A 27903-nucleotide genomic window follows, 5' to 3' on the forward strand; every position below is an offset into this window, starting at 1 on the left:
CATGGCGTTGATGAGGCGAAGCGATGCGCTGGTTCCACTAAAGACCCCGCTCTGATTGGTTCCGTTAATAAAGCGCTGTGATTGGTCAGGGAAACATCATATAGTGGACGTCCGCGGGGCATTCTCCTCCGGCCGATGTTGGCGCAACTGGTGTGAGGAGTTTGAAAAGTTGAACCCAATGCGCATCTATGACAACCAAAGCAGTCAGAGAGCGCTTTAGGAGGACCTGCTTGGTTTATGGGACATCTCTGCTCTCCTCCTCGCTGCTCCTGAAGTTATAAACGCCTTAAAGTTAACTTTCTAAGTAGTTTATCCTTGTTCTAAATTCCTGGGATGTCCTGCAGCCTCTTGATGAAGACCCTGGCTGACCTGAATCTGGACGCCGGGTATGTTGCCTCGGACTCGGGTAACTCCTTCAGCCTCTCCTCCTCATCCTCCAGGCAGTCCCGCTCCCAGGTGAGCTCGCCTCCCCGCGGCGCGTGGTGGCAGCGCGCGGGGTCCCTGAGCAGCAGGAACGGCAGCTGGGACACGGTGGTCACGGCGGAGGACCTCCTGACCACGTGTCCCTACCTGCCGGAGCTCGAGGACTACCCGTGGACCGACCAGGAGCTCGAGGGAGTCCTGCGTAAAGTGGCGGGCGCCGAGACGTACTTCACCTGGGAGGCGGTGCAACGGCTCTCAGCGTACCTGCGCCGGGCGGTGGTTCGCATCGCGCGCGAGGCGCAGAGACTGAGCGAGCTGCACAAGAGGTGCACGCGGTTCGAGATCCAGAGTGCCATCAGGATGGTGCTGAGCTTCGGGCTGGCCGACAGGTGCGTGTCCGCCGCGGTCGAGGCCGTCTCCCTGCACTGCATGAGTTCCGGTGACGCGGCGCAGCAGCAGCGCAGGAAGTCCGCGCGCTGTGGACTGGGGCTGTCCGTGGGACGGTTCTTCCGGTGGATGGTGGAGACCGGCGTCTCCGTGCGTGTGCATGAGTACGCGGCCATCTGCCTGACGGCGTGCGTGGAGAGCCTGGCGGAGGAGGTGGGAGCGCGGGCTCTGGCGGCGGCCAGACAGGTGGGGCGCGCAGGGAGCGCGGAGAGCGCGCAGCACACGGTGGGATGCGGTGCGGAAGCTCTGGACGCGGCGGTGAACAACGACGCGGAGCTGTGGGGGCTCCTGCAGAACTACGAGCACCTCATCTGTGGCAAGAATGCCAACGGTAAGTTGAGCCTTTAAGTCCAGTAAGTACGTTTGTCGGAAGAAAGAGACACAACAATATATCGCTGTCGGGCAGTAAGGATGTTCACAGAACCAAGTGCCAAGCACTAACAATCACTAGGTTAACCCATTCTCCGTATACAACAATCATAGTATAGATGCTACACAAGTTAAGTACAAATTCATCCGTGCCAGGAAGTACAACATACAATAAGTGCAAGGGGGGGGGGGGGGGGCTATGCAGTCTTTTGAGCAGACTAGCAGAGTCTTTTGCAGAAGCTGGTGAGTGACTTTCTGCGTTGGTGTGTGCGTTTGTGTGTTATATGGTGAAAATAGTATGCCTGAGGGGTATGCGAGTGAATAGGGAAACTGCCCGTCCACAAAGAACTCAATCTCAAATGAAACAGTATAAACCAAACAACGGCAGCATCTGAGTGATTGAGTAGGCCCGTTCCACTCCATTAATGGGCAGGAAGGGATTACGGAGAGTTAATGATGTTAATGCTGCTGCTGCATCTCATGGAGATGTAGAGTCTGGTAATGAGAGCTATAGGGAGTCCAGGGGTAGGCTGACCGTGGACGGATTTAGAGGAAAGCCCCTCAGACAGGAAGAGAGAATTTGGGGTAATAATAGCAGTTGTGGAAGGAGATGATTCCGGGATATGAGTCTGGGTCAGATAGTGTGTGTGTTTGTGTGTGTGTGTGTGTGTGTGTGTGTGTGTGTGTGTGTGTGTGTGTGTGTGTGTGTGTGTGTGTGTGTGTGTGTGTGTGTGTGTGTGTGTGTGTGTTTGGATAGATGTGTGTGTGTGTGTGTTTGTGTGTGTGTGTGTATTGTGTGTCTGTCTTGTTGGGTGGGTTGGGATGGATGATTGGGTGTGTATGTGCGTGGTTGCATGTGCATGCGTGTATGTATGTATGTGTGTGTGTGTGGTGTGTGTGTGTGTCTGCATGTGTGTGTGTGCGTGCCTGCACGGGCGCGTATTCACAGTATCTGCTGTTTAACCGCAGGCTACAGTGTTAATATGCAGAACATCCGGTGTAGGGGAAGGCCAGCCCTGGTTGGTGCAGACTCGGAGCAACATGCCCAGAATGATGCCCAGTTAGCAAGCGTGTCCATAAACACATCGTAAAGAGCTTCGAGGGGCATTTGTGGTTAGGAGAATCCACCACAAACTCAAGCAGACTTGGACTGGCCTTCTCACGGTTCCTGTGGGTAAGCACTAAGCACTCCCTCCAGACATCACAGACAGCACCTTGTTAAAGACACCTTGACGGCAGGGTCTTGGCTGCGGTATGGCTTTCCTTGACACTGCACTAGTGATCCAGGGTTCTTCGTCTGCGGAGGTCACATGTGAGGGGCTGTTGAGCAGTACTAATGAGGGAGGGGTGGAACAGGGTCGTTAGGGTGGTGAGGGGCTGGTCAGTCTATCTCTACCTACCTTTAGGAGGAGAAACAACAATATATCGCCGTACAGTAAGGATGTTCATAGGAACAAGTGCCAAGCACGACAAATCGCTAGGTTAACCCGTTCACCGTAATCAACAAAGATAGCTTGGATACGATGCTGCACAATGCTAAGTACTACTTTTAACTGCCAGGACGTACAACAGACAATAAGTGGGTGCATTACTGTGTAGTACATTAGTGGCATGCACTTCACACACGCTGAGTAGTGCCATGGCTCCCTCTCTGTAGTGGGCTGATGTTACACAGAGAAACATCTGAATAATCCTACCTCAGAAAACACATGGCGCTGAAACCAGAACTCTTTGAGTTTGGGTTTCCTACTCCGAGGCCTCGTTCGCAGCTTGAGTCTTCAGTAGCAGCTTGTAATGCCATTACCCTTCCGGACAACTGAACCATATCTCTCTGAATGCATATCACCGCCACATGAAATTATTGTTTTTGTCAGTTTAAAAACATGCAATTTTACTTTTTAATTTATTTTTGGACATTTCATAAAAGTTCATACATATCTGTCTGAAATGTTTAGGAAGAAGTGGATACTCGACTTTGCGAGGCGACTTTGTGCTAGTTTAACTATGTGAAGCTCACATGGAGCCGGGCTCTGCCCTGTGGGGGGTCTGGGGGGGGGTTAGGGGGCTCGGGGAGGTACGGGTTGGGACACCCCGGCTCCAGTACACTCAGAGCCAGGGTGAGTGACCGGCACGCTGATGGGGTCTCCACAGTTGACACAAGGCCTTTTGTGGACGTCTGAGGAGGAGGGACGAGATGGTCCCCGAGTCGGCCCCGATTAGGGCGTAGTCGGTGACCGGTCGGAGCCCGACCCCGGCCTGGCCTCTAATTACAGCACCCACTGCCGGGGCTTTTGTGAGACGTGTCGGCCGCGTTTACCGTCAGCGGGCGGCGGGGGTGTAATTCACCAAACAATAGAGATCAGCAGAGCCAAACCCGAGATGGCTTCAGTTCTGGACACTGACATCAAGAGTAAGGCTGTGAAGTGGCGGAAATCACTGCACATCCGCCGAGGTTTGATCAAGTTTCATTTTCCTCCATTTGTTTCGTGAAACTTAACTTATACAGGAATTGATTCCTCTAGCCCGTCCATTCATGAACGTCTGGGGACCCAGAATCGGACTCAGCAAATAGTTCATTCCTTTCAATGGGAAACACTGCAGTTAGCTGAGGGATTGGATGAGTTTGGGGGGGGGGGGGGGATGCCGTCTGCTTTATAGCTTGGTCGGTGAACCAGATGGAGATGGTTTGAGTATCCCTGCTGGATTAGCGCCGGGCCTGGAGTCGGTGTGTGCACCTAAACCCCAACGGACGAGCGGACACTTTCTCCAGCTGTCGGCCCCCTCTCCTGTGGGAGGGTGAAGGGTTAAGGGGCTCCCAGGATCCACTCACACCAAACCCCCCCCCGGGAGGGGGTCGCTCTGGATCGGAAACAGGATCAATGTGTGGAGGATTCACGCTGCAAATCAGAAGTAGATTTACTTTACTTGCTCACTCCTTGTTACGTTTTTACACACAGTCATACCCAAACACAGATCTACGTACAATAGAGCTGCCTGCTCCAAGGAGATCGATCATCATTAGACCAGGCTGAGGTCCGACCTGCTAGGTCTCTCTGAACACTGATGCTGGCTATGGGACGACCAGCCCTTAGGCGCTGGTCTAGTAGAAGTCCAGTCGGTGTGTGCGTACCACACACACACACACACACACACACACACACACACACACACACACACACACACGTATAAACACACACACACGTATAAACACACACAAAGTGCCCATCCCCCTCTCCCACACCGGCCTCCTCTGTGGCAGTCCGGGAGCCAACAGTTGCAGCATTATGCGGCCGCAGAGCAGAACAGGGTCTTCTGTCTCTGGGTGCTGCTGGCTCACTGAGCCCGCTCTGTCTCCAACGGGAACACAGGCTTTACAGCGTCTTGTACTCACTCCTGTCTGCATACTCATAAAAACAACACACACCAAACCCAACACGCTCACACTCACCCCAACCTCTACAGCCTCCAACCTCTCTCACACACACACACACACACACACACACACACACACACACACACACACACACACACACACACACACACACACACACAGACACACACACCCTTGGGATGCGGTCATTTTAGAGGGTGATGTAGGGTTGAGATTTCAATGTTGTTGCTTTTTTTCCGTCAGACACACACACACAAGGAGGAAAGGCGACAGGAAATGAGTTAATGACCTGTGATTATCCCATTGAGCAGGGCTCTGTTGGACACAACACGGGAGCTGGGACGGGGGGGGGGGGGACGACAAGGCTCCGGGACAGGTAGGGGTTTAGAAACAGCCCCGTTTGTGCTTTGTCCCCCACCACCTCTCCACCAACCGCAGAAGACTGCTGGCTTGTTGCCCAAGGACCCCCGGGCCCCTGAATAGACACTTGTTCACAGGGGTCTATTGCCATTATGCGGCACAATTGATAAACGTTGTGCATTGAGAACTTGGACTGTTTGTGTCCGACAAGACAAGGACCTGCTTTGAGTTAACGTTGAGCTAGAGGTAGGTGTTCTGCACAGGTAACCTGACGTGGAGGGACGCATGTTTAAGTTGTTCCGATACAGATTCTACTTTCGGAACTTCCTCCGATACTGCCTACAATGCAGCCGGGTGTCAGTGAGTATGTGAGTCTACGCGCTGATCCGACACCATCACACGACTCATTTGCTACGCAGGCAGAGAACCTCACAAACGCGTGCTGAGTTACGCTGCGTTCGTTAGCGGTTGGAGGTGGAAAAGTCGGAATTGGAAACGCGTCATCTCTGACCTACGCTCGTTCAGGCTGCCAAGTCGGAGAACATGGATGCATTGACGCTTAACTACAAGAATACAAATGGATTCATATAATTATAGATTATATGTATATTTTATTTATATTTTAAATTGTCGACAGTAAGTGAACCGACTGCCATCCGATTGCTGTCATCTAAGAGAACCATTTAATAAGAGTTATATTAATCAGTGCTATTGGTAGGTACAATGCTAGATGCTGAATCGGTATATACTCGGTATCGGCTGATCGGCTGAACTCATGTTCAGGAATTGGAATATGTGTCGGGAAGGAAAAATGTAGGTATGGGAACATCTGTGGTTTAAAGCCCACTTCACTTGTTGACAACATCCCACCATGTGCAGTCTGTTCACTCGGTCAGGGAATCACTCTGGAGTTGGAGAAAGGCGTTGTGGTAAAGAGTTTAGGATGGGTCACGAGGGTGATGAGAACTCATTCGTTGTGCCAAACCTTTCTAACAGACAACGTTGAGCATCCCGGATGAAACACTACCTAAAAATAAATCACGTGTGACTGCAGACTAGTGGGACGATAGCAGGGCTGCTGACGGGGTGTGTGTGTGTGTGTGTGTGTGTGTGTGTGTGTGTGCGTGTGTGTGTGTGTGTGTGTGTGCGTGCGTGCGTGCGTGTGTGTGTGTGTGTGTGTGTGTGTAAGTGTGTGCGTACTACGTGTGTACGTACATGTGTGTGTGTATGTGCGTGTCTGTGTATGTACGTTTGTGTGTGTGCGCGTGCACATAGTGCGTGAGTGTGCATTTGCTAGCGTCTCTTGACATTGCTACAGATGGAAAAGTTAATGTAACCAGGAAAGTGTTCTTGCATGTGCTGCGAGTGTAAAACAGCGGAGCAGGGGAGAGGAAGAGGTCTTCAATGGGCTGGGGAGAGGAGCAGGGTGTGTTGTCCTTGGAGAGGAGGTCTGTAGTGGACTGCAGAGAGGAGGTCTGTAGTCCACTACAGAGAGGAGGTCTGTAGTGGACTACAGAGAGGAGGTGTCTGGTGGACTACAGAGAGGAGGGCTCTCTGGTGGACTACAGAGGGGACCAGGGTGTGTTGTCCTGTGGAGAACTGTCCCGCGCTCCAAGGCCTTATCCCTGTGAGGCCGTTTCCTTTGTGTGGGAGAACCCCCGTCAGCACAACCCCCTTTCAACCCCACACAATGAAGCGCTACCAGTCTCTGTGTGGGGTGTGTGTGTGTGTGTGTGTGTGTGTGTGTGTGTGTGTGTGTGTGTGTGTGTGTGTGTGTGTGTGTGTGTGTGTGTGTGTGTGTGTGTGTGTGTGTGTGTGTGTGCGGGTGTGGGTGTGCACAAAAAAGTGTTTTTGAGAGTGTGTGTGTATGTTTAAAAGTATTTGCAAGGACACCTTCTGCATGAACTCATCGGATGTTCTCTGTGTGTGTGTGTGTGTGTGTGTGTGTGTGTGTGTGTGTGTGTGTGTGTGTGTGTGTGTGTGTGCAAATCAATGTTTTTTAGAATGATGAGTGTACGTGTAAATTTGTGTGCATGGACTGATTCTGCATGAACTCATTGGATGTACTGTGTGTGTGTGTGTGCACGTGTGTGTACGTGTGTGCGTGTGTGTTTGTCCGTGTGTCTGTAAGCCCACATGTGCCTCTTCTGATTCTGCATGCGTGGTTTTGGGCAGGGTGTGTACGCATCACATCAAGCACAGATGGCTGGCTCTCTGGCTTCTCACTGAAAGTGCGGGAAAAGCCCGGCGTTCTCATGCAGCTCGAGGCATGCGGTGGTGGGGCCGGCTCTAAGAAAAGCCTCTAATCCACCTCATTCATTATCCAGATCGTCCACACCATACAGACCTTAATACCCGCCTCATGTGTGTAATGTGTAACTGTGATATTGTATAGCATGAGTACTGTGTTATGGCTGCCTTTCTGGGAGAGATGGTTCAAATAAAGTCCCTCACTCAGATATGAATCTGATTACTGATGATTCAATTGAATTAGAGTGTGTGTGTGTGTTTGTGTGTGAATATGGTTGGAAATGTATTAAATAATAATAATAATGCATCATGCATTCATGCGTAGAACATACATAAGGCACACACCCGCCTTTAATGATGCGTCTTAGCATATTGCAAATGCTGCTGTTGAACCCGTTTCCAGTCTTCAGTGTCGGCCGTGACTAAAGCTGAGCATCCTGTGTGTCGTCCAGGTGAGCTCTCGCTGCCGGCCAGCGTCAGCCCGTACTCCCAGGGTCCCGAGGAGTCAGCGGAGAGCAGGGAAGGGGCTTACATCCAGATGGAGCTACACACCCTGGAGCAGGCTCTGATGGCCACCGCTGTGGGCAGCCTCGCAGAGCTCAGTAAGTCTGCGTGTGTTTGTGTGTGTGTGTGTGTGTGTAGTATGCGTGTGTGTGTGTATAGCATGAGTTTGTGTGTGTGTGTTTACTATAAGTGTGTAGGTGTGTGTACGTGTGCAGTGTAGTGGGTGTTCAACATTTATGTCTGACAAGTCTGACAGGGCTACCACAGTTGGCTACTGTTGTGAGTGTGTGTGTGTGTGTGTGTGTGTGTGTGTGTGTGTGTGTGTGTGTGTGTGTGTGTGTGTGTGTGTGTGTGTCTGTGAGAGAGTGTGTTTGGGTGTTTGTTTAAACTGTGACCCGCACCCGTCTCCTGGGACCGGTCGTTACGGTAACCCTCCCCCCAGCCAACCCCCCCCCCCCCCCCTCCTTGGTGACATAACAACCGAGGGGTTGTACTGACCGAGACAAGGGCACCTTCACATATCGCCGTGGTAACCTGGGAGCCCCGCCCACTCCTCATTACCTGGACAGTGGTTAAGGAGAGAAAGGAGCAGAGGGGCGTCAGTGTTTACAACACGCAGAACACTGCGCAGTCTGAGGAGGCTCTGGGCCACCGGACAGAAGGCATGGAAGTGTGTGGGTGTACTCCAAGTGACTGTATGTTGGTGGGTGTCTGTGCCTGTGTGTGTGTGTGTGTGTGTGTGTGTGTGTGTGTGTGTGTGTGTGTGTGTGTGTGTGTGTGTGTGTGTGTGTGTGTGTGTGTGTACTACAAGTGTGGGGGTGTGGGTGTCTGTATCGGTGGGTGTTGGTAGGTGTCGGGGTCGACGTGTGTGTGTGTGTGTGTGTGTGTGTGTGTGTGTGTGTGTGTGTGTGTGTGTGTGTGTGTGTGTGTGTGTGTGTGTGTGTGTGTGTGTGTGTGTGCAGAGCTCTGAATGCCCCCTCTGTGTGCAGGCGACCTGGTGGGCCGGGCCATGCACCACATGCAGCGTCTGAGCAGCGCCCGCCCCCAGCTCAGCCCCGGCCGGCGGGCCAATCAGCCGGCGGCGTCCTGGGCCCCCGGCGCCCTCCGCACCCTCTGCTACTTCCTGTCCAGCCCCCAGATGGAGTCCATGGACGACCCGGACCTCGAGCCCCCCTCCATGACGCTCCGCCGCGAGAAGTAGGGCTCTATGAGGCACAGTGTGTGTGTGTGTGTGTGTGTGTGGGTGTGTCTGCGTGTCTGTGGTCTGTGTCTATGTGTGTGTGTCTGTGTGTGTGTGGTTGTGTGTGTGTGTGGTTGTGTGTGTGTGTGTGTGTGTGTGTGTGTGTGTGTGTCTGTTTGTGTCTGTGTGTGTGTCTGCGTGTGTCTGGTGTGTGTGTGGTGTGTGTGTGTGTGTGTGTGTGTGTGTGTGTGTGTGTGTTTGTGTGTATGTTTGTGAGTAAAGTAGCTCTGAGGTTTATCAGAGTGGTCTGGTGGGCCACCACGACCTGTCAGTCAGTGCTAAGCCCCGCCCCCTGCCCCGCCCCCAGGCCCTTCATGCTCCGCCCCCCCCTGATGGAGTGGATCCGCGTGGCCGTGGTGCACGCCGAGCACCGCCGCAGCCGATTGGTGGACAGCGACGACGTCAGGCAGGCAGCGAGGCTGCTGCTCCCGGGGCTGGACTGTGAGCCCAGACAGCTCAGGTGAGGACCTGTCTGTCTGTCTGTCTGTCTGTCTGTCTGTCTGTCTGTCTGTCTGTCTGTCTGTCTGTCTGTCTGTCTGTCTGTCTGTCTCCTTTTCTCTCTCTCTCCCCCTCTCCCTCTTTCTTTCTTTCTTTCTTTCTTTCTTTCTTTCTTTCTTTCTTTCTTTCTTTCTTTCTTTCTTTCTTTCTCCTCTCCCTCTTCTCCCTCTCCTCTCCTCCTCCCTCTCTCTCTCTCTCTCTCTCTCTCTCTCTCTCTCTCTCTCTCTCTCTCTCTCTCTCTCTCTCTCTCTCTCTCTCTCTCTCTCTCTCTCTCTCGTGAGGCTCACGCTCTCGAGCTTTATTAAATGTGGAGATGGTTTAATAATTCATGACCAGGGGGGATAGTGGAAAGCCTTTGATTGTCATTCATTAATGTGTTTAGTCTGAATTAATTATGATTAGGATGTTTTGATGGCATCGTGTTCATATGTATTGATGTTGCATGAACGTTAATTAATCCATAGGCTCTTTGTTCTCCCACGCTACATTTACCCCTCTCTCTCCTTGTCTCGCGCTCTCTCTCACTCTCTGACTCTGTCTCTCTCTCTCTCTCTCTCTCTCCCTCTCTCTCTCCCTTCTCTCTCTTCCTCTGCTCCCTCCCCCCCCCCCCTCTTTCTCTCTCTCTCTCTCCTCCTCTCTCCTCTACTCTCTCTTTCCCCTCTCCCTCTTCTACTCTCTCTCCCCTCCCTCCCCCTCCCTCTCCCCCCCCCACTCCTCTCCCCCCATCCCCTCCCTCCCTATCTCTTCCCCACTCTCTGCCCACCCCCTCCTTCCCTCCCTCCCCTCCCTACCTCCCTCCCCACTCTCCTCTCCCCCCCTCTCTCCCTCCCTCCCTCCCCCTCCCTCCCCCCCCCCCTCCAGGTCAGAGTGCTGCTTCTCGTCCTTCCGGACCCTGGCCGCCCCGGCGGCGGCCTCCCTCTTCCAGCTGGACCTGGGCTTCAGGATGCTGTCCTGCGGCCGGGCCGACCTGCTCCCCCACGCCCGCAGCCTGCTGGGCCCGGGCGGGGTCGACACCATGGACGACCAGGTGTGTGTGTGTGTCTCTGTGTGTGTGTGTGTGTTTATTACAAGTGTGTGTGTGAATCAGCCTACCCTCATTGGGGTCACACAGAACAGTTTTGTTAAATGACTCACCTTGTGTTTACGGCCCCTCGCGGTCTCTCCAGTTGTTGTTATTGTTGTTTTTAAACCTGTGTGTACCTGCCTGTGACGGCAAAATGATGACATGTAAACATGAATATGGTATGTATATGACTGCATTTGATCACTGAATACGTGAGTGGCGTTGTGTTCCAGGGTATGACCCCTCTCATGTACGCCTCCTCGGCCGGAGACGAGGCCCTGGTCCAGATGCTCATCGATGCTGACGCTAAGCTCAACCTCCAGGTAGGACAACCTGCCTGCTCTCCACTGCCTGTCCCCTCGTAGCAAAATGACCCTAACCCTAACCCTAACCCTAACCCTAACCCTAACCTCATTTTTTTAAGTTTGGATTTTATTTGAAGAATAACAAAAGCGAAATAAATAACACACGTCTCCTACTCTGCTGCGCGCCTCAGTTTAAGATGTTAGAATAAATGTGATTTGCTTTTGGTTGCCACAGACTTTAAGCAAACTCTACACACTCACTTTTCTCAGTGCAAGCTGCCATGTTGATATTCAACCTTCCCCCCCCCCCCCAAAAAAAACGTCCTAAGCCATTCATTCGAATTACGATTAAAAATCGTTGAATCGCCCGGCTCTACCTGCTGGTCAGAGACTGCTGGACTGTGTGTCCCCGTCGTTAAACGCCTCGCTCCCTCAGATCCCGGGCTGCTCGCCCAGCCACCCGGCGGTCCATCCCGGCACCCGCCACTGGGTGGCGCTGACCCTCTCCGTGCTGCGCGGTCATCTCTCCGTCGCTCAGGTGAGCCTCTTTTACGGTCCTTCGTATCATAGGAGTGATTGAATTTGTGTTTTCTCTGGTTTTAAACGGTTAAACTTTAGCTGTAGAGCCGTCCCAACTATACGATTAATTCGACTCGCTAGGTGTCTTCAGGAACTATACGTTCTCCATCCTGATTGGTCGTTACATCCGTAATTCAAGACGACCTTTCATAACGTATCGCCACATCAAGGCACGGTGTTCGAAAGCCCCTGTGGTTAAGGAGGCTGTCTGCTGATGGTAACCATGGTAACCCTGGTCCCTGTAGCTGCTGCTGGAGGCGGGAGCAGACCCAGAGGGCGGGGCTCTGATGGACGACCAGGAGAGCTGCGCCGAGACCCCCCTGCAGCTGGCCTCCGCGGCAGGTAGGGTCCCCATCACCTCTCTGAGAACACCCCCCAAACCCCTCAGCCCCTACTCGGTCATACACGCAATAACACTGAACCGCACGACAGGCGAAGAACGCAGCTCCAGTCGAGAAACTCAGTCATAGTGGCTGAACATGGGTGCAAACATCAGCGTACACAGAATAATGTGTGTACATGGTGTGTGCTGTGATGTTACACCTTGGGATGAGTGTGAAGCAGACACAGCTCCCCCTTTGCGCTAGGGGGCGCTGTAAGTTAGAAGGGCTGTTTTAACGTCGTGGTGTGTTGCTCTCTCACTTTTTCTAGCCATCTCTACTTAGAGCAGGACCTGTTGTTTTGACATGTGATCTGACACCATACATTCATCATACGTGAAACAGACCTTTCCAACTAGAACGTGATGCCGTTGTTGTTCCTAAGAGTAGAGGTTACCACATATTATTGGCAACGAGGTGAACTGGTATAGCCTGGCTCCGTCTGCCTACTTTCTTCCCCTCAATTTGAATTTCCCTTCAGTACTACGTCTGGGTTTGCGGTATATTCGCGGGTTTTCTCCAGCCAAATTGTACAGGTCCAATCAACGAACATAGGGAGGGGCTGAGAACAATGACATTAAGGTCGTGCCCTAGTTTGAGTTGTAATCAAACGTTATCGATTGGTTAGGGCAGATCCAGAGTGGCATTGTGCAGATCCAATAGTTTTAAACTCCAACAGACACCCGCCTTCAAGTGAGTTAACGTTTGTCAATGGAGAGTGGCCAGACTCTATGTGCAAATGAAATGAAGCATGAGAGTCTGGTAGGACCAGGCTTGAACTGGCATGTGACATGGTGTGAATGACGGTGTATCGTTCTGTGCGTTGCTCTCGTCTCCTCCAGGTAACTACGAGATAGTGAGCCTGCTGCTCGCACACGGAGCCGACCCCCTGCTCAGAGTGCATCATGGGAACTCTCGGACCTCGCCGCTCAACGAGGACATGAACTGCTTCAGCCAGGCCGCCGCGCACGGACACAGGTACGCACACGCACACACACACTCACTCGCAGACTCGCTCACGCACTCACTCACACACACACACACACACACACACACACACACACACACACACACACACACACACACACACACACACACATACACGTGCACGCACACACACACATACAGTTTCACATACACATACACACACACTCACACATACACAAACACACATACACAACCCTTAACATCTCCTAGAACAACATCATCCTCCTTGAGAAGGACGATGGATCAGAGACTCACTGTATAAATGACAAATGCCTACGAGCCATCCCCATGCAAGGTTTGTCCCTTTTGAACCGGTGGAACAGGGATCTTCTTCCACCTTGACGCCGTGTTGACCGATCCCCCCCTCTCCTCCCCAACAGGAACGTCTTGAGGAGGTTGCATCTGCAGCCCCAGCAGAGGCGGGAGGATATCTTGTCCCTGGAGGAGATCCTGGCTGAGGGGGTGGAGGACCCAGGGGAGGCCCAGACCCGCAGGCGGTCCCCCGCCCGCGACACCTCCATGTCGGGCAGCCTGGGCCGACCCGATCCCGGGTCCTGGAAGGCCCGGACCAAAGCCCTCCAACAGGCCGCCTACTACAGCGCTGAACACGGCTACCTGGACGTGACCATTGAGCTCAGAGCCATGGGTACGTGGGCTGTGCTGCTCTGCCTTGTGTCGGTCTAACCCTACCTGCCCCCACGAGCGGACTGTCGCCCGCCAGGGTTGACCCCTCCATCTGCATGGCTGTGAGGTCACGAGGTCCGGACTTGGAAATTGTTGTAGAGCTAAAAATACAATTAGAAACTAAATACATACAAAATCAGAGGTTGAGGACTTCTCCGAGGGGAGGAAATGCTTGATTCAGTTGAATCAAGCACTGAAGCCTTGATTCAACTGGGGAGGGAGGGGCGAGAGGAGAGGAGAGGGGAGAGGAGGGGAGGGGAGAGGAGGGGAGAGGAGAGAGGAGAGGAGAGGGGCAAGGGGGGAGGGAGGGGAGAGAGGAGAGGGGAGAGGAGGGGAAAGGGGTGAGGAGAAGAGAGGAGGGTGAGTTATAGAAGAGGCACATGATGAAGAGTAGAGGAGGTAGAGGAGAGGAGCAAGAGGAGGTCAGTATCAGGGTTAGAGAAAGAGGATCAGGAGGAATTCAATAATACATGTTCATGTTAATTTTTTACTGAAGCCCCCCCCCCTGGACCTCAGTATTTTTTCATACCCTGGCTACGGCCCTTAATGGTTTCAAGTCGCTTGCAATTTAATTTACTTCCCTCAATGCAAATTGTAATTATTGCCTTTACCCAAGCATCCGACCTATCCGTCAGACCTCAGAGCGTAGCGGCCTCCCTCTGACCGGCCCTCCTCTCCTCTGTCCCTCTGTCCTTCTGTCCTGCAGGGGTTCCATGGCGGCTCCACGTCTGGCTGGCGTCGCTGCAGCGGGCGCACCAGCTGTCCAGGGACGAGGTGACCCTCTCTCTGCTCACCGAGTTCCCGACCGTCAGTGTGGACGACTACAGCCAGGAGCTGCTCTCCACCGGTCTGCCGCTCATGTTCAGCCTGCTGGTCACCAGCAAGGTACAGCCGGGCCCCCACTACCACCGTGTGCTGCTAGTACATATACATATACTTTATGCATACACAGATGGCAGTAACTCTGCCGTCGAACTAGCAACCTTCCGGTTACAAGTCAACCAGAGAGTTGTTAGTTCGATCCCCGGCTCCTCCTAGCGGAGTGTCGAGGTGTCCCTGAGCGAGACGCCTCACCCTGACTGCTTCCGACTTGCATGGCTGACTCCGCCGTCGGTGTGTGAATAACATTTCCTGTAAGTCGCTTTGGATAAAGGCGTCTGCTAAATGCCCTAAAATGTAAAAATGTAAACATGGTGCCCTATTCTGCTGTGATGTCTTCGTTCTGGTTGACGCTCTTCATGTTTCACACTGGAAAGGTCACCCCAAATGAAACACTCCTAACCTTACTCGTGCAACAGGATCTAGCTTGTAAGTTGTGCACCACCTACTACTGCGCTAAGACGTCTTTCCTCTGTTGTAGGACTACATCATCATCAAGAAGCTGGCCTCTGTGTTCTCCCACTGCTATGGCTGTGCTGCCGTTCCTCCCATTCCCTTCATGGACATCACTCTGTCCACACAGCTCGGTAAAACAACGGAAAGATCTTCTTCTTTCACATTGTGGGGGCAATGAATATTAAGATGGCACTTAATGTACGCATTTATTGTGTGTTGAACGTCCTGGCACTTAAAAATAGAAATTAGCATTGTGTAGCATCTTATCCTAGCTGTCCTTACAACCTAACAATTATAAAGAGAAGGAGAGAGCTCTATAATTGTTAGGTTATAAAGACGGTATGTAATAAATACCGTCTTGCTGACCGAATCTTTTGTCTTTCCCCGTCAAGACGTCCACTTCCTTAACAACAAGGAGATGTCGGATGTGACCTTCATGGTTGAGGGGCGTCCCTTCTTCGCCCACAGAGTGCTCCTGATGTCTGCCTCAGAGAGGTACGTTCTCCGAGCCGATGTTCTGTTCAACAATGACGCCTGGTTCATGTACTCTAGGATCTATAGACTGCAACAACCAGCCTTTGCAAAACCGGTGCACTAGAGGTAACCAAATCCCATTTATCTGGGGACCTGTACCTCCTCGTGGCATCTTCTCATTGGTCGGTTTCCTCACAGGTTTCGTTGCCTGCTCAGTAATTCCCCGGACGGCGAGATCATCCACATCGATCACATGACCTACGCTGTATTCCAGGTGAGTTGAAAGCCTTTGAACCAAAGTCAAAGGAACTGCCGCGGCATACACAAAGCCTGGGCTTGTCTCGTCCCTGGGCTAGGAAGCTATGGATAAGGGCTCCTATGATAAGGGCTCTCATTACGATTTCATATAAGATCGGCATGTGGCTCAGGAGGTAGAGCGGGTGGGCTGGTAACCAGAAGGCTGCTAGTTCGATCCCCGGCTCCACCTAGCTGGGTGTCGAGGTGTCCCCGAGCTAGACACCTCACCCTAACTGCTCCTGCCGAGCTGGAGAATGGAGAACGTGTGCATGAATGGGTGAATGTTAGGCAATATTGTAAAGCAGTTTGAGTGGCCACTGGTTAGAAAATGCAGCAGTCCAGATCATATGTCTTACTGTTCTACTTTGTACCGTTCTCTCCAGATGATGATGAAGTCTCTGTACTGCGGGGGGACGGAGGGCGTTAGCCTGTCATACCAAGACGCTATGAAGGTAATGACCTGGGCCTGGCCTCTTTGGAAGTATTTCTCCCAATAGTGTGACGCAACTGATCGATAATGTGAATATTTTCTGTTTGTATTTCAGCTACTCCCTGTTGCCAACTTCTTTCAAATGAAAGGGTTGAAGAGATGCTGTGAAATCCAAGTGTCCCAAAGCATGACCCTGGTCAACAGCGTCAAGATCTATCAGACTGCCAAGGTCAGTGAACAGTGACTCCACCTTAAATATCATTCCAGAGCTGTAGTCAAGACCACCTTTGTAGACTCCAAGACAACCCAAGCGAGGGCTTGTCGAATCCAGACCAAGTCCAAAGAAAACCATGTCAAAAGAGCTTCAGGTCCAACTCAAGTCTCAATTAGGGAGACTGAGACTGGCAGAAAAAAATGAATCCTCTTCGAGACCACTTACTTACCTGTTCATAATTGTTGTGTGATGCAAGGGACACAGTATATCATTTATTCTAAGATGATCATTTTGTATTTGTATGGATCAAATGAGGCCATATTATCATCATATATCTATCATATTATAGCCATTTCACTTGATATCATACTCCATATCATACTCAAATCTGAGACCGGATTCGAGTACTACAGCCCTGCATTATTCACCGCAACAACACAGATTGAAGTTGTGTCTATTAAGGCTCTTAATCTATACCTACGGGCTAATGCTAGTGTTGGAGCTAACCCTACATTGTTCTTGTTGTGTTCTGCAGCAGCACGAGGCCTTGCAGCTCCAGAGGTTCAGCGAGGGCTTCTTCCTGCAGAACCTGGAGCCTCTCCTGGAGAGGGAGGACTTCCACCGCCTCCTGCTGGGAGGGGCCGGTCAGGACGCCTTCTCCCCAGGGACGGAGAACGTTCACCAGCACCCCCCGCCCCACGGGGGCCTCAGCCAGGACCAGATGTTCCTCATGAAGGACCTGGAGGCCACCCTGGTGGACAGACTCCACACCCGGTGCCCCGCTTGTTTGGAATGAGAGACGGACGGCAGCACCCAATGGGCGATTGCTTAGGGATACTAGATCGACTATACAATAGATGAGTTCATCACGTCGTTAGCCTGATAGCATAATTGCCAAAGTCATATTTTTTGCCAAATAGTGATATCTAACCCTAACTCTGCTCTCCTAATGCTGCTGATTCACTGTGCCTCATTGGCTGTATCCTGAGCCAATCAGGGTGCTTTTTACATTCCATAATCACTATCTAGCGAATTTAACTAATTAACTTTGGCATTTTTTACGCTGAATACACGATGAACCTTCAAATATGACTTAGGCAATTATGCTATGAGGCTGACCATGTTGAATAGACATGGTTTCAAGCAGTCTTTGATGAGTGTACTGTACGTGGTGCGTGTAGATAGCTGTATAAAATGTGTACATAATGTATTTAAATAAACGATGACTGAATGAGATTATTGCGTCCAAACTGGTCCTCAGAGAACATCACAAACACTACGGTGCTAAGCTGCGTTCGTTAATGGTCGACGGTGGAAAGTCGGAATGGTAAAAGCGTCATCTCCGACCTACGTCCGAAAAACATGGATGCATGGACGCTTAACTATAAGATTGCAAATGTATCATTATAATTATAGATTATAAACGATTTAATTCAGAAAAAAAAAAAATTGGCGACAGTAAGTGAACAGACTATACATTGCTGTCATCGTAAGAGAACCCTTCAATAAGATCGGGAAGGTAAAAATTGAATCTGAATTTTGCACTGAAGTGGTTCACGGTGACATCACAAGGTATTGATCCAGTAGTTCACCTCCTCCCTGCTGTTCCTCTCCTGGGTCGCAAATCTTTTTTTCACAGGATGGTAGGGGCAAGTACCGCCTTTTTCGCCTCTGATTGGTTAGAAGGGCTCTCCTTTAGATCGAGATTTGATTAGTCCTAATTTTTTGGGGGAGTTTAGGGTTAGAGTTAGGGTTAACCTAACCCTTACCCTAACCAATCGGAGGAGAGCCATTCTAACCAATCAGAGGCGAATCAGAGGCGAAAAAGGCGGTACTTGCCCCTACCATCCTACGAAGAAAAGATTCACTCCCGGGTTCGAGTCAAATTTGTCCCGTACTCTTGATTACACCCCCCCCCCCCCCCCCCCCACACACACACACACACACACCGTAGAAGAGATTAATACATCCAACGAAAAGAAAAGCCAACAAGGATAGGTATTGCTTTTATTTTTCTCTCGCGTATACCAATGCCAGTCGGGGCGGCGGAGGGATACGTGTACATTGTGATCCGCCCCGGTGCGCCGGATCCCTCTACGAGAGACTGAACAGGGTGGATGCAGCTCTGTGGGCTCACAGCTCACCCAACAGGAGATCATCTTAAGGGGAGAGGGAGGGAGAGAGGGGGAGAGGAGGCTACGTACAAGGGGGAGAATAAAAAAACTAAACCTGAAGAAAGAAAATGAATCGACCACAGATGCGTGTCAAAATACAAAAAATTAAGAATATTTGAACGGAAATCCTAAGAAAGAACGAAACTAGGAGTGGGTCGGGTCGGACAGGAGATCAATTGTAACGACAACATGCAAAGAAAAGACAAATGCTGAACATGCAAACAACCGTACGAGGTCAAAGCTAAGATTAGGTATCCTCCGTGGGGTTTTCGTGTTTTTGTTTTTTGTCTTTTTGTTGTCCTTTTCTTTTAAATAAGCTTGTGGGTGAACTGGTATTTACAGGATGAGAGACCGGGCGTCTGAAGTCTTCGCACACACAAAGAGGAGCTGACGAGATCCAACGAAAGGTTTCCTCTCAAAGAGGCTAGTCTACATTCTTAAATTACGTTAAATCATTTTTTTTTCTTCAAACATATGTTACAAAGCTTTCTGCTGAAAACGCCAGAGAAGCGGTGACCGTCCACAAACATTTTTATCAAGAATCGTAAATGGTCAATAAATTAAAACGTGACAAAAACAAACAAAAAACAATCCTTTAAATAATTTGACTCATCGAGAAACAATTTTCTACATCCTTCATATAAATAACAGACAATAAATTAATAACCAAAAGAAAGACAAAAGTACAAAAATATACATTGCAGATATCGTCTGAATCCTGCAGATACTTCAAAAGCAACATCGAAAAAAATTAAATAAATTCAAAGACACCAAAACAATCAACGTGGTGCGACAGAACTTTGATTCACTGGTTCAAAGTGCAAAGGAAAGTGAGACATTTCATCGATAACAGACTCGTCTGGAGAATATATTTAGAAAAGAATAATAAGAAGAAACTCTCGGCAACACAACTGGGCTAAATGTAATGTCAACAACTACTTTTTATACATACAGAACATCATTTAGCCTGTACAACACAATATAATCATTCAACTATGTATCCCACCCTACCCCACTATCCCATAACCTCTCCGTAAGTATTTCATCAGCGGGCAAATTGTGTCATTTACACCAATGACCAATCGCCTTGAGGAGGAGGGCTTCTTGTCCACAAAGAAAAAGAGAACTACATTAAAAATAAACTACAATCCAACATGGCTCAGTCTGGGCCCATGGCCACGCCCCCTGCCTATGGCCACGCCCCCTGCCTGCCGCTTCCTGCCGCCCCTGGTCGCAGCGCGTGCACGTCAATACATCCCGCAAACAAGTCCTGTGAGTGTGCGTGCGGTGGGCGTGTGTGTGTTTATATGTGTGTGTTTTTGTTTGTATTTCCATGTTCGAAAGAGAAAGAAGAGAGAGAGATTGTGGATGGGGGAATGTCAGGGGCTTGGGGGGGTACGGAGGTGTGTGTGAGTCGGACAAACATCATTGTCTTAAGGCTTTAATTCATATCTTTTGTATCCTGTTGCTCGTACTTCGGACAGCGAGGCCTCTTGTCTTCAGCCTGGTTGGAGCAGAGATGGCGTGGACGGGGGGAGGGAAGAAAAGTATGGCGTGTGTGTGTGTGGCTGTGCGTGTGTGCGCATTGGTAGTCCTCTGTTTGTGAGGCGGGTTGGCGATGGGGTGTGAGGTCTGGACTAGGAAGGAGAGAGAGAGAGAGAGAGAGAGAGAGAGAGAGAGAGAGAGAGAGAGAGAGAGAGAGAGAGAGAGAGAGGAGCTCTCTCTTCTTTTCTTCTGTCTGTGGCTCGCTGGGCGCCGCGGCGACGGGCCTGCGACTGGCCGTTAATAGTTTTTATGGATGATGCCTGGTGGTAGAGACAAGTCAAGCCTTCACTTTAAGATGCACAGTGCAATCCCCCCTCCTGCCCCCCAGGGGGCAGTACAGAGAGAGAGACACACACAACCACCCAAACACACACAAAAGCACACACAAACAAGGTCGGAAGGGCATAGCTACATCTGCTACTTATTGTAAAATACTGATTGGAACCTCTAAAGTGAAATAGCCATTCCCGCTTTACAGTACAAAAAATGTATAGGCAATAGTTGAAAAGTAGATTATTATGCTAATATTATCGTCATCCTTTTATTGTTTTTTTTGTACGTATTTAAGAGCAACACTTCTAACTAAAGGGCAACGTTTGCAGCTTTCCTGGTGTCATTTTCTTCTTGCGTTTAGGACACCTCTTATACCCTGACCCTGGCGGTGGCCTAGTCATGCACTGCCACAGCCCCTAGGGTTGTTCCTGTGTCCTGCAGTTGGCCGCCATCTTTGTTTTGTCTTTGCCCGGGGGGCTTTTAGAGTCATTGTGGGGGGGCGGGGGCGGGCCGGGCCTGCTGCCGGGGGCATGCTTGGAGGGGGTACTGGGCGCAGCGGGGGGGCCGGGGGGTTGGGGGGCTTGGGCGTTCTTCTCGTCTGAAAATAGCTGTTTAATTACGTCAAAGAAGTTACTCAACGGGCTGCCTACACAGACGGAGGGAAGAGAAAGGAAAAGAGAGAGAGATAGGGAGGCAGAGAGAGAGAGAGGGGGAGGCAGAGAGAGAGAGAGAGAGAGAGAGAGAGAGAGAGAGAGAGAGAGAGAGAGAGAGAGAGAGAACAAACAACAAAATGAGCAATGGGGTTAACATGATGGGAAGAGGTGATGGGGGGGGGGGTGAGGAGAGGACTGGGGCAGGGGAAAGGGAGACTCACAAGCCAGGAAGAGGGGGGAGAAGGGGTGATAAGGTTTAAGGGAGGAGGTATCGTCTAAAGGGGCCGTTTAATGCATCCTAGGGTTTAGCGATGCGCTAGTTCAGTGATGAAGTATCGGAGAAATGTTTAATGGCTTTTGGAGTCTCCTTTTCACCTGCGTTTAAATGGAAAGCCAGCCGGAACCCTGGAAGACACAATGCTCACTGTCACGGACACACGGCCACGGCGAGACGAGACAAGAAACGACAATATTCAGGGGCTCGGTGTTGAGAAACGTGCGTGTGTCCGCGTCGTGAAAGGAAAAAGGAGAGTCCTCCTTTCGCTGGGTCAGCACAATAAGTCAGATGCTACCGCCCCAGCGATATCATGGTCACCGGACATGCAGTGTTTGAAAGCATCCATATTAGTGCTTACTGCGTATTAACCGATATTTATTAACAGTGACCTTCGACCTCATCCTCATCGCGCCTTCCAGAGCTCTGGTTGCCTCTCCATAGCAACAACAGCACAACAACAGTGAGCCCATCCATTAACACCACGGTTCTGTGGACTGAGCTTCCAAACAGTGAGTGGATTAGAAGCATGCACCAATACAGACAACAGTGTGCACACATGAATACACAATCAAGTTCTCATCCGGACGTCCAGTGGAATTCGTTCCACATTGTTTTTCCCCTTCCTTCACAATTTTTTTTTTTAAAGTTTGTTCACTTCAAAAACCACACGTTATCATCTCTCTCTTTCATGTCTCACTTACCGTAAAAGATTAATCTCTCAGGTATGATATTAAGATGAATATAATCCTATATACTGTATGGCTGTCAAGCTACATTCCTAAGTAGGACGATTAAAGTCTGGAACTAGTGTCCTCTATAAAACGACCAATTCTGCGCACACGCGCACACACACACACGCACGCACACACGCACACACACACACACACACACACACACACACACACACACACACACACACACACACACACACACACACACACACACACACACACACACACACACACACACACACCTGTGGGGCAGTGTTAAGGGAGTGGTGAGTGAGGGGCAAAAGGGCCTCCAGGCGTTGGCCAGTGAGACACACCGGGGGTTAAGTGAGTGATTGTAGGGGGGCCGGGGGGGGGGGGGGGGGGGGGGTCAACGTGCTCCCAGTGCCTCTGGGTCTTACCACGCTTGGAGGGTTTACTGGCAGAACGCTGGGGGCCATCTGGGAGTAGAGCACAGTGTCAGAACACACACGGCCTTTCTTATGGCCAGAGGCATCTGTTCAATACGCTCATCCCTTCAGAGTCGTCCTCCGCCGCCTTCCTCTCCTCTGCTCGCCCACAGAGTACTGCTGTGTGTGTGTGTGTGTGTGTGTGTGTGTGTGTGTGTGTGTGTGTGTGTGTGTGTGTGTGTGTGTGTGTGTGTGTGTGTGTGTGTGTGTGTGTGTGTGTCCCTCCCTCCCTATCTGTCCTCTCAGGGTGAGATTGTAAAGACTGTCAGGCTTTCCTCTCGCAGATGCGCACGCACACATGCACGCACACACACACACACACACACACAAACACACACACACACACACAGGAGGGGTATTGGCCATTATGGTAGACACAGGAGTGTCTTTAGCGAGTGTTTCATGCATGTTCCCGGGGTCTGGTTCACAAGTGCAAAAAAAGTCCAAGAAAAATTACAAAAAACACACACGCTGGTTCTCATCATTAGTGGCACCGCGGCAAGACAGAACATGCCTTGACTGCAGCACATTCATCCTGAAAGCGGTGAACCCATAGCTCCCAGTCAGGGGGGAGACTGGGGGAGAATGGACCCAGAGCCACACTGGAAACATACCATTCTGGAGTTGTCGGAATATAGGTAAGAAAGTACTCTAAACATTGCTCCTCCTACTCGTTTATCGGGCAGTCCGAGATATACTGCTGCTCGCTTTGGTTAGCGTTCTGTATCGCCACGGTTACAGTCTGCGTACGGGCCGAGCAGAGGGGAGACGGAGAGAGAGGGCACAAGGCATTGATCTGCCAGGGTGGGTATGTGTGCATGCGTGGCTCTGGATGGGCATTCCCTTCAGCGGCATGCTGCTTTATTCAGTCAGGTCCAGGTTCTGCTTCTGGACTCAGACGGGGTGACAGGAAGCAGGGAGGCAGGGAGAGGGGAGGGAGAGGGGAGGGAGGGAGAGACGGAGATAAAGGGAGGGAGGGAGGGAGCCACAGAGTGAGCCAAAGTGAGGGAGAGGGAGGAAGGGAGGGAGGGAGACACAGAGTGAGATAAAGTGAGGGAGGGAGAGGGAGTGAAACAGATAGAGATAAAGTGAGGGAGAGAGTGAGAGGGAAAGAGGGAGCCACAGAGTTAAAGCGAGAGGCGGAGGGTGGAGGGAGAGAGGGTGAGTGCGAGAGAGCGAGCCACAGGGTGAGTTGAAGCGAGAGGTGGGGGGTGGAGCGATAGAGGGTGGTGGGGATGGAGGTTATTAGCACATCGACACAGTGCGGGGGAGTGACACCGTGCCTGATAACAGTTCCCATCTGTGGCGGTGACAAGCCAGGCCGGTGCTGCTGATTCATGGCCGCAACGGAGGCGCTATTAATACTAACACAACATGGAGATCATGACTAGAAGTGTGAAAGCACCCGGTTTAACCGGTAAGTGTGACATTCCATGCTGTCCTGAAGTATGTGTGCAGAGAGGTTTGTGTCAGTGGTTGTGAGTGGGAGAGATTGGATTATAGCGGTATGAGTCTTTAGGCTGTAGTACTTGTATTTAACCACCAGAGGGGACCGTTATCAAGGTAACAACCAGAGATACAAGAATAGGGACCACACTACCAAACACAACTAACAAAGGAGAGGAAGAACACAAAGTCTTTGGTGTTTTCTTATTGGTCCAACTATCCATAGGCAGCCCAGAATATCCACATATGGTCAAAGGGGGATTTGAAGATAACTACGATTGTTTTTTCCTTCAAAGCCATTGACAGTGAAGTAAATTGACACAAGTGTAGCCTGCAAACGCCAATATATATAGATATCTATCTATATATACATATATATATTTTACATCTTTCTTCTTTCAACAGACTCAATGCTATAGGCATCAAATAATACAGTAAACTACAGCTACACATAACGAGGGACCGGACAGTTAAATTACCTTTTTATGTGACTTTGATATGCAATAATATTATGCCTGTATTTCTGTATCAACTTCTGAATCAATGTGTGTGTGTCAACACATTGCATATAAATGTGTGCGTGTGTGCGTGTGTGTGTGTGTGTGTGTGTGTGTGTGTGTGTGTGTGTGTGTGTGTGTGTGTGTGTGTGTGTGTGTGTGTGTGTGTGTGTATGTGTATGTCGTGTGTTTACATATCAGTGTATATAAATGTGTTTGTATGCCTGGTTGTGTGCAGTGTGTACATATGTATATATATATATATGTATGTGTATAGTGTGTATATATGTATGCATATGTATGCCCACCACCTCAGAAGTGATCAGATACTAAGAACCCAGATCTCCTCCCAATAACCCATGAGATGTCTGTGTGTGCGCGCTGGTAAAAGTGCCGCGGTCTGCATATTCTTCTCTATGCGCGGTGCATTGGCCCGTGGGCAAGGCATGCATGTGGAGCCTTAAGCATGTGGTCTGCCGCTGGGGGGTGGTGGGGGGGGGGGGGGGGGGGGGTCGTGACAGCGCTGTGAGGGAGTGCCAGGATGCCATAGAGAGGAGGAGGCAGGGCGTGGGGGGTTGTGGTGGGGGGGGGGGGAGCTGTGGGTGTTAGCCTACTTACCAGAGATCTGGGGCTGGCCGGTCGGCTGGTCCATGGAGCTCAGCAGCTGGGCCTGGATGGTCTCGACCACGCGCTTAAAACGCCGGCTGGGGCCTGATGGGGGGGCGAGGACGTGGGGCGGTGGGGGGGGGGGGGGGGGGAGAGTAAGAGGACGCATTAGTGTTCGTCTGGGGGCCGAGATGGTTCTCTCTTTGGGGTGAGACGGACACATTGGTGATACAAATAAAAAGTCAATTTGCTGTGAAGAAATACAGTGATTGGGGGGGCATGTGAATCAATGGAAAGTGAGGGGGGGGGACACGTTGTTACCGCAGGGCCGGTCGAGATCACGCTTTGTTATTTTATACAACACAATCACAGCTTTTTGCAATGTTGTCAGATGTATGCAACGAACCCATCCTTTCACAGAACATGACGTGTTTGCCTCCCTGAAAACTGCCACAATTAATGCAACAAAGGCTGCTTTTCAAACGGAAAGTGTCCTTCATTCGCTTTACTTAAACCAAAACTGAGGCGCGCCAGTATTACACAAAGGACGGACGTGGTATCGTTGAGAGACGACCTGAAACAGAAACACATTTTCAGTTGCTCCGTGTTTCATTTACATTAAAAGCGCTTTAATCCAAAACGACTAACAATGGTTTATACACACATTGACACACCGACGGCGGAGTCGACCACGCAAGGCGACAGCCAGCTCGTCAGGAGCATTTAGGGTGAGGCGTCTTGCTCAGGGACACCTCGACACTCGAACTAGCAGCGATCGAACCAGCAACCTTCCGGTTACCAGCCAACCCGCTCTACCTCCTGAGCTGAATTGACCCATAGACGCGTCAGGCTCCAGCTGTGTGCCTGGCATGCTGCGGAGTACTAGCCTGGCTGTAGCCAGAACAAGCTCCATCGTAGATTGAGCTTGGTCTGGGGAAGCTGCTGTTATTTTCTTCAGCACAAGAGGCGTGATCATCGGGCCTAGTTCGAACGACTCTGTTCGCAATTGGCTGCTTGCCTTCGCTTCCCTGTCGTCATTGTGTTAAACCAGCCAATAGCGCGCCAGGGGAAAAGCCAGCTGTTTGATTGGCCCCCGCAAAAACGGATCGGAGGCAGAAAGAAATGTATGGCTATTCTCCAGACCCTTCTGCAGGGCGAACTCAAATCGCCGGCAGAAGGGGCTGGGGGTACCCAGTCTAGCGGTGTACCTGACAGTAGGGTGAAGGTGACGGAGTAGATGCCGTTCTCCTTGGTGGCGCCGGTGTTCTCTGTGTAGGTGATGTCCACCTGGAACTTGACGGGCTTCTGGAAGACCGTGGGGCCCGCCGTGGACTTGTACTCGGCCCGGAAACTGGTCTGGGAGATCACGCTGTGACTCAGACTGGGGATCTGGATTTGAGGAGGACGGGCAGGGGGAGGGTAAGGATGGATGGAGAAACAGAGTCAGAGTCAGAGAGAGAGTCAAGGACAGGGTCAGGGTGAGGGAGTGGAGGAGAGGAGAGGAAGAGGAAGAGAAAAGGAGATGCGAGGAAGAGGAGAGGGAGAGGAGAGGAAGAGGAAGAGAAAAGGTGATGAGAGACAGAGGAGAGGAAGAGGAGAGGAGAGGAGAGGAAGAGGAAGAGAAAAGGAGATGAGAGACAGAGGAGAGGAAGAGGAGAGGAGAGGAAGAGGAAGAGAAAAGGAGATGAGGGACAGAGGAGAGGAAGAGGAAAGGAGAGGAAGAGGAAGAGAAAAGGTGATGAGAGACAGAGGAGAGGAAGAGGAGAGGAGAGGAAGAGGAAGAGAAAAGGTGATGAGAGACAGAGGAGAGGAAGAGGAGAGGAGAGGAAGAGGAAGAGAAAAGGCGATGAGAGACAGAGGAGAGGAAGATGAGAGGAGAGGAAGAGGAAGAGGTAAAGAGATGAGAGGAAGAGGAGAGGAGAGGAGGGGAGAAGAGAGGACAGGCAGGCAGAGGAAAAGGAAAATGAAGTAGAGAAGCGAAGATAATGTGTTATGAGGGCACGTTTAGAACAGTGTCGGTTTGAGAAAAACACAGATATTTTTACTTTGAGGACTAAATATAGACACAGCAGAACAACACGACAGCGAGACAAAGTGAGGGACCGAATTAGAAAGCTAAGAACAGACCAACACACAGAGCTGAAGCCCTAGACTACCACCGACCCCTCCCCATCTCCCCGCCTCCCCTGATCACCACGGCGACCAGCCGAGACGAGAGGAGAGGAGACGCGTGGCCCGGGTTCTGTTACACCATGCTACACCCTGCTGACTGAGCACGGGCCTCAGGGCGTCAGGTGGCGTCGCACACCCAGCGGTACCCAACAGGTCGCCCGCCGCCCGCTGTCGTCTCCGTGACAACCGCCTCCGTGCCACACCTCGAGATTAGCACCATACGGTCGTCAGGCACAGGAAGATGCAACATGGTCTCACAGGAATCCGTGAAATGACTACGGTCGGACGCTTAACTCGAAATCCGTGGCCACATCACGGAAACACGCCGATATCCGTGTGTGAGCCACGGAATAACAGTGTCATTTACTTGCATTGGAGCAAGTTCCGTGGCCACATCACGGACAATTGAAGTGATTCCGTCAGACCACCACGGATTTTGAGTTAAGCCCCCGCTGTGGTCAAATGTGGCACACACACAGATTTAAACGGGAGCACACACACAGATTGAAACGGGAATCTGTGTGTGTGCCTCGGAATATCATTGTCATTTACTTGCATTGGAGCAACTTCCGTAGACACAACAAGGACAATTTAAGTGTTTCGGTGAGACCACCCCGGGTTTTGAGTTAAGCCCCCGTGGTCGACTCGCTCGTTGAAACGGGGATCCGTGTGTGAGCCACGGAACATCAGCGTCATTAACTTGCATTGGAGCGAATTCCGTGGCCACATCACGGAAATCGGCGTGTTTCCGTGATGTGGCCACGGATTTCGAGTTATTCGTCCGGAGTCATTTCACGGATTCCTGTGAGACCAGGTTGGGATGATGCCCTCCGGTCGCAGAACGCGACTCGAG

General features: G+C 51.1%; 2 protein-coding genes across 2 annotated transcripts in view; one reads left to right on the forward strand and one right to left on the reverse strand.

The window, feature by feature from the left end:
• Positions 1–174: 174 nt before the first annotated feature.
• On the forward strand, positions 175–17459 carry LOC130403488 (ankyrin repeat and BTB/POZ domain-containing protein 2-like). Its single transcript, XM_056607866.1, has 17 exons — positions 175–1201; positions 7693–7842; positions 8734–8941; positions 9292–9444; positions 10344–10509; positions 10779–10868; positions 11287–11388; positions 11675–11771; positions 12652–12787; positions 13177–13442; positions 14187–14365; positions 14841–14946; positions 15208–15310; positions 15488–15563; positions 15970–16038; positions 16132–16245; positions 16766–17459. Exons 1-17 carry the CDS (start codon positions 334–336, stop codon positions 17024–17026), a joined length of 3144 nt encoding a protein of 1047 aa, XP_056463841.1. The 5' UTR covers positions 175–333; the 3' UTR covers positions 17027–17459.
• A 3179-nt stretch (positions 17460–20638) lies between these two features.
• brsk2b (BR serine/threonine kinase 2b) overlaps positions 20639–27903 on the reverse strand; it is a 122699-nt gene continuing 115434 nt past the window's right edge. The window contains exons 17-19 of the mRNA XM_056607795.1: positions 26087–26267; positions 24891–24983; positions 20639–20868 (exon numbers count right to left, since the gene is read on the reverse strand). Coding sequence (XP_056463770.1) covers positions 20639–20868; positions 24891–24983; positions 26087–26267 — 504 coding nt within the window. The remainder of the gene's footprint in view (positions 20869–24890; positions 24984–26086; positions 26268–27903) is intronic.

The sequence above is a fragment of the Gadus chalcogrammus genome, chromosome 14, assembly GCF_026213295.1.
Source record: "Gadus chalcogrammus isolate NIFS_2021 chromosome 14, NIFS_Gcha_1.0, whole genome shotgun sequence".
Taxonomy (NCBI): Eukaryota; Metazoa; Chordata; class Actinopteri; order Gadiformes; family Gadidae; genus Gadus; species Gadus chalcogrammus.

Bases quoted from the DNA above. Each gene is read 5' to 3' on its own strand.
- LOC130403488 (XM_056607866.1), top strand. From the start codon at position 334: ATGTCCTGCAGCCTCTTGATGAAGACCCTGGCTGACCTGAATCTGGAC. The intron at 11,772-12,651 runs GTAGGGTCCCCA...CGTCTCCTCCAG, and splicing joins GCAGCTGGCCTCCGCGGCAG to GTAACTACGAGATAGTGAGC. The intron at 14,366-14,840 runs GTACAGCCGGGC...CCTCTGTTGTAG, and splicing joins GCCTGCTGGTCACCAGCAAG to GACTACATCATCATCAAGAA.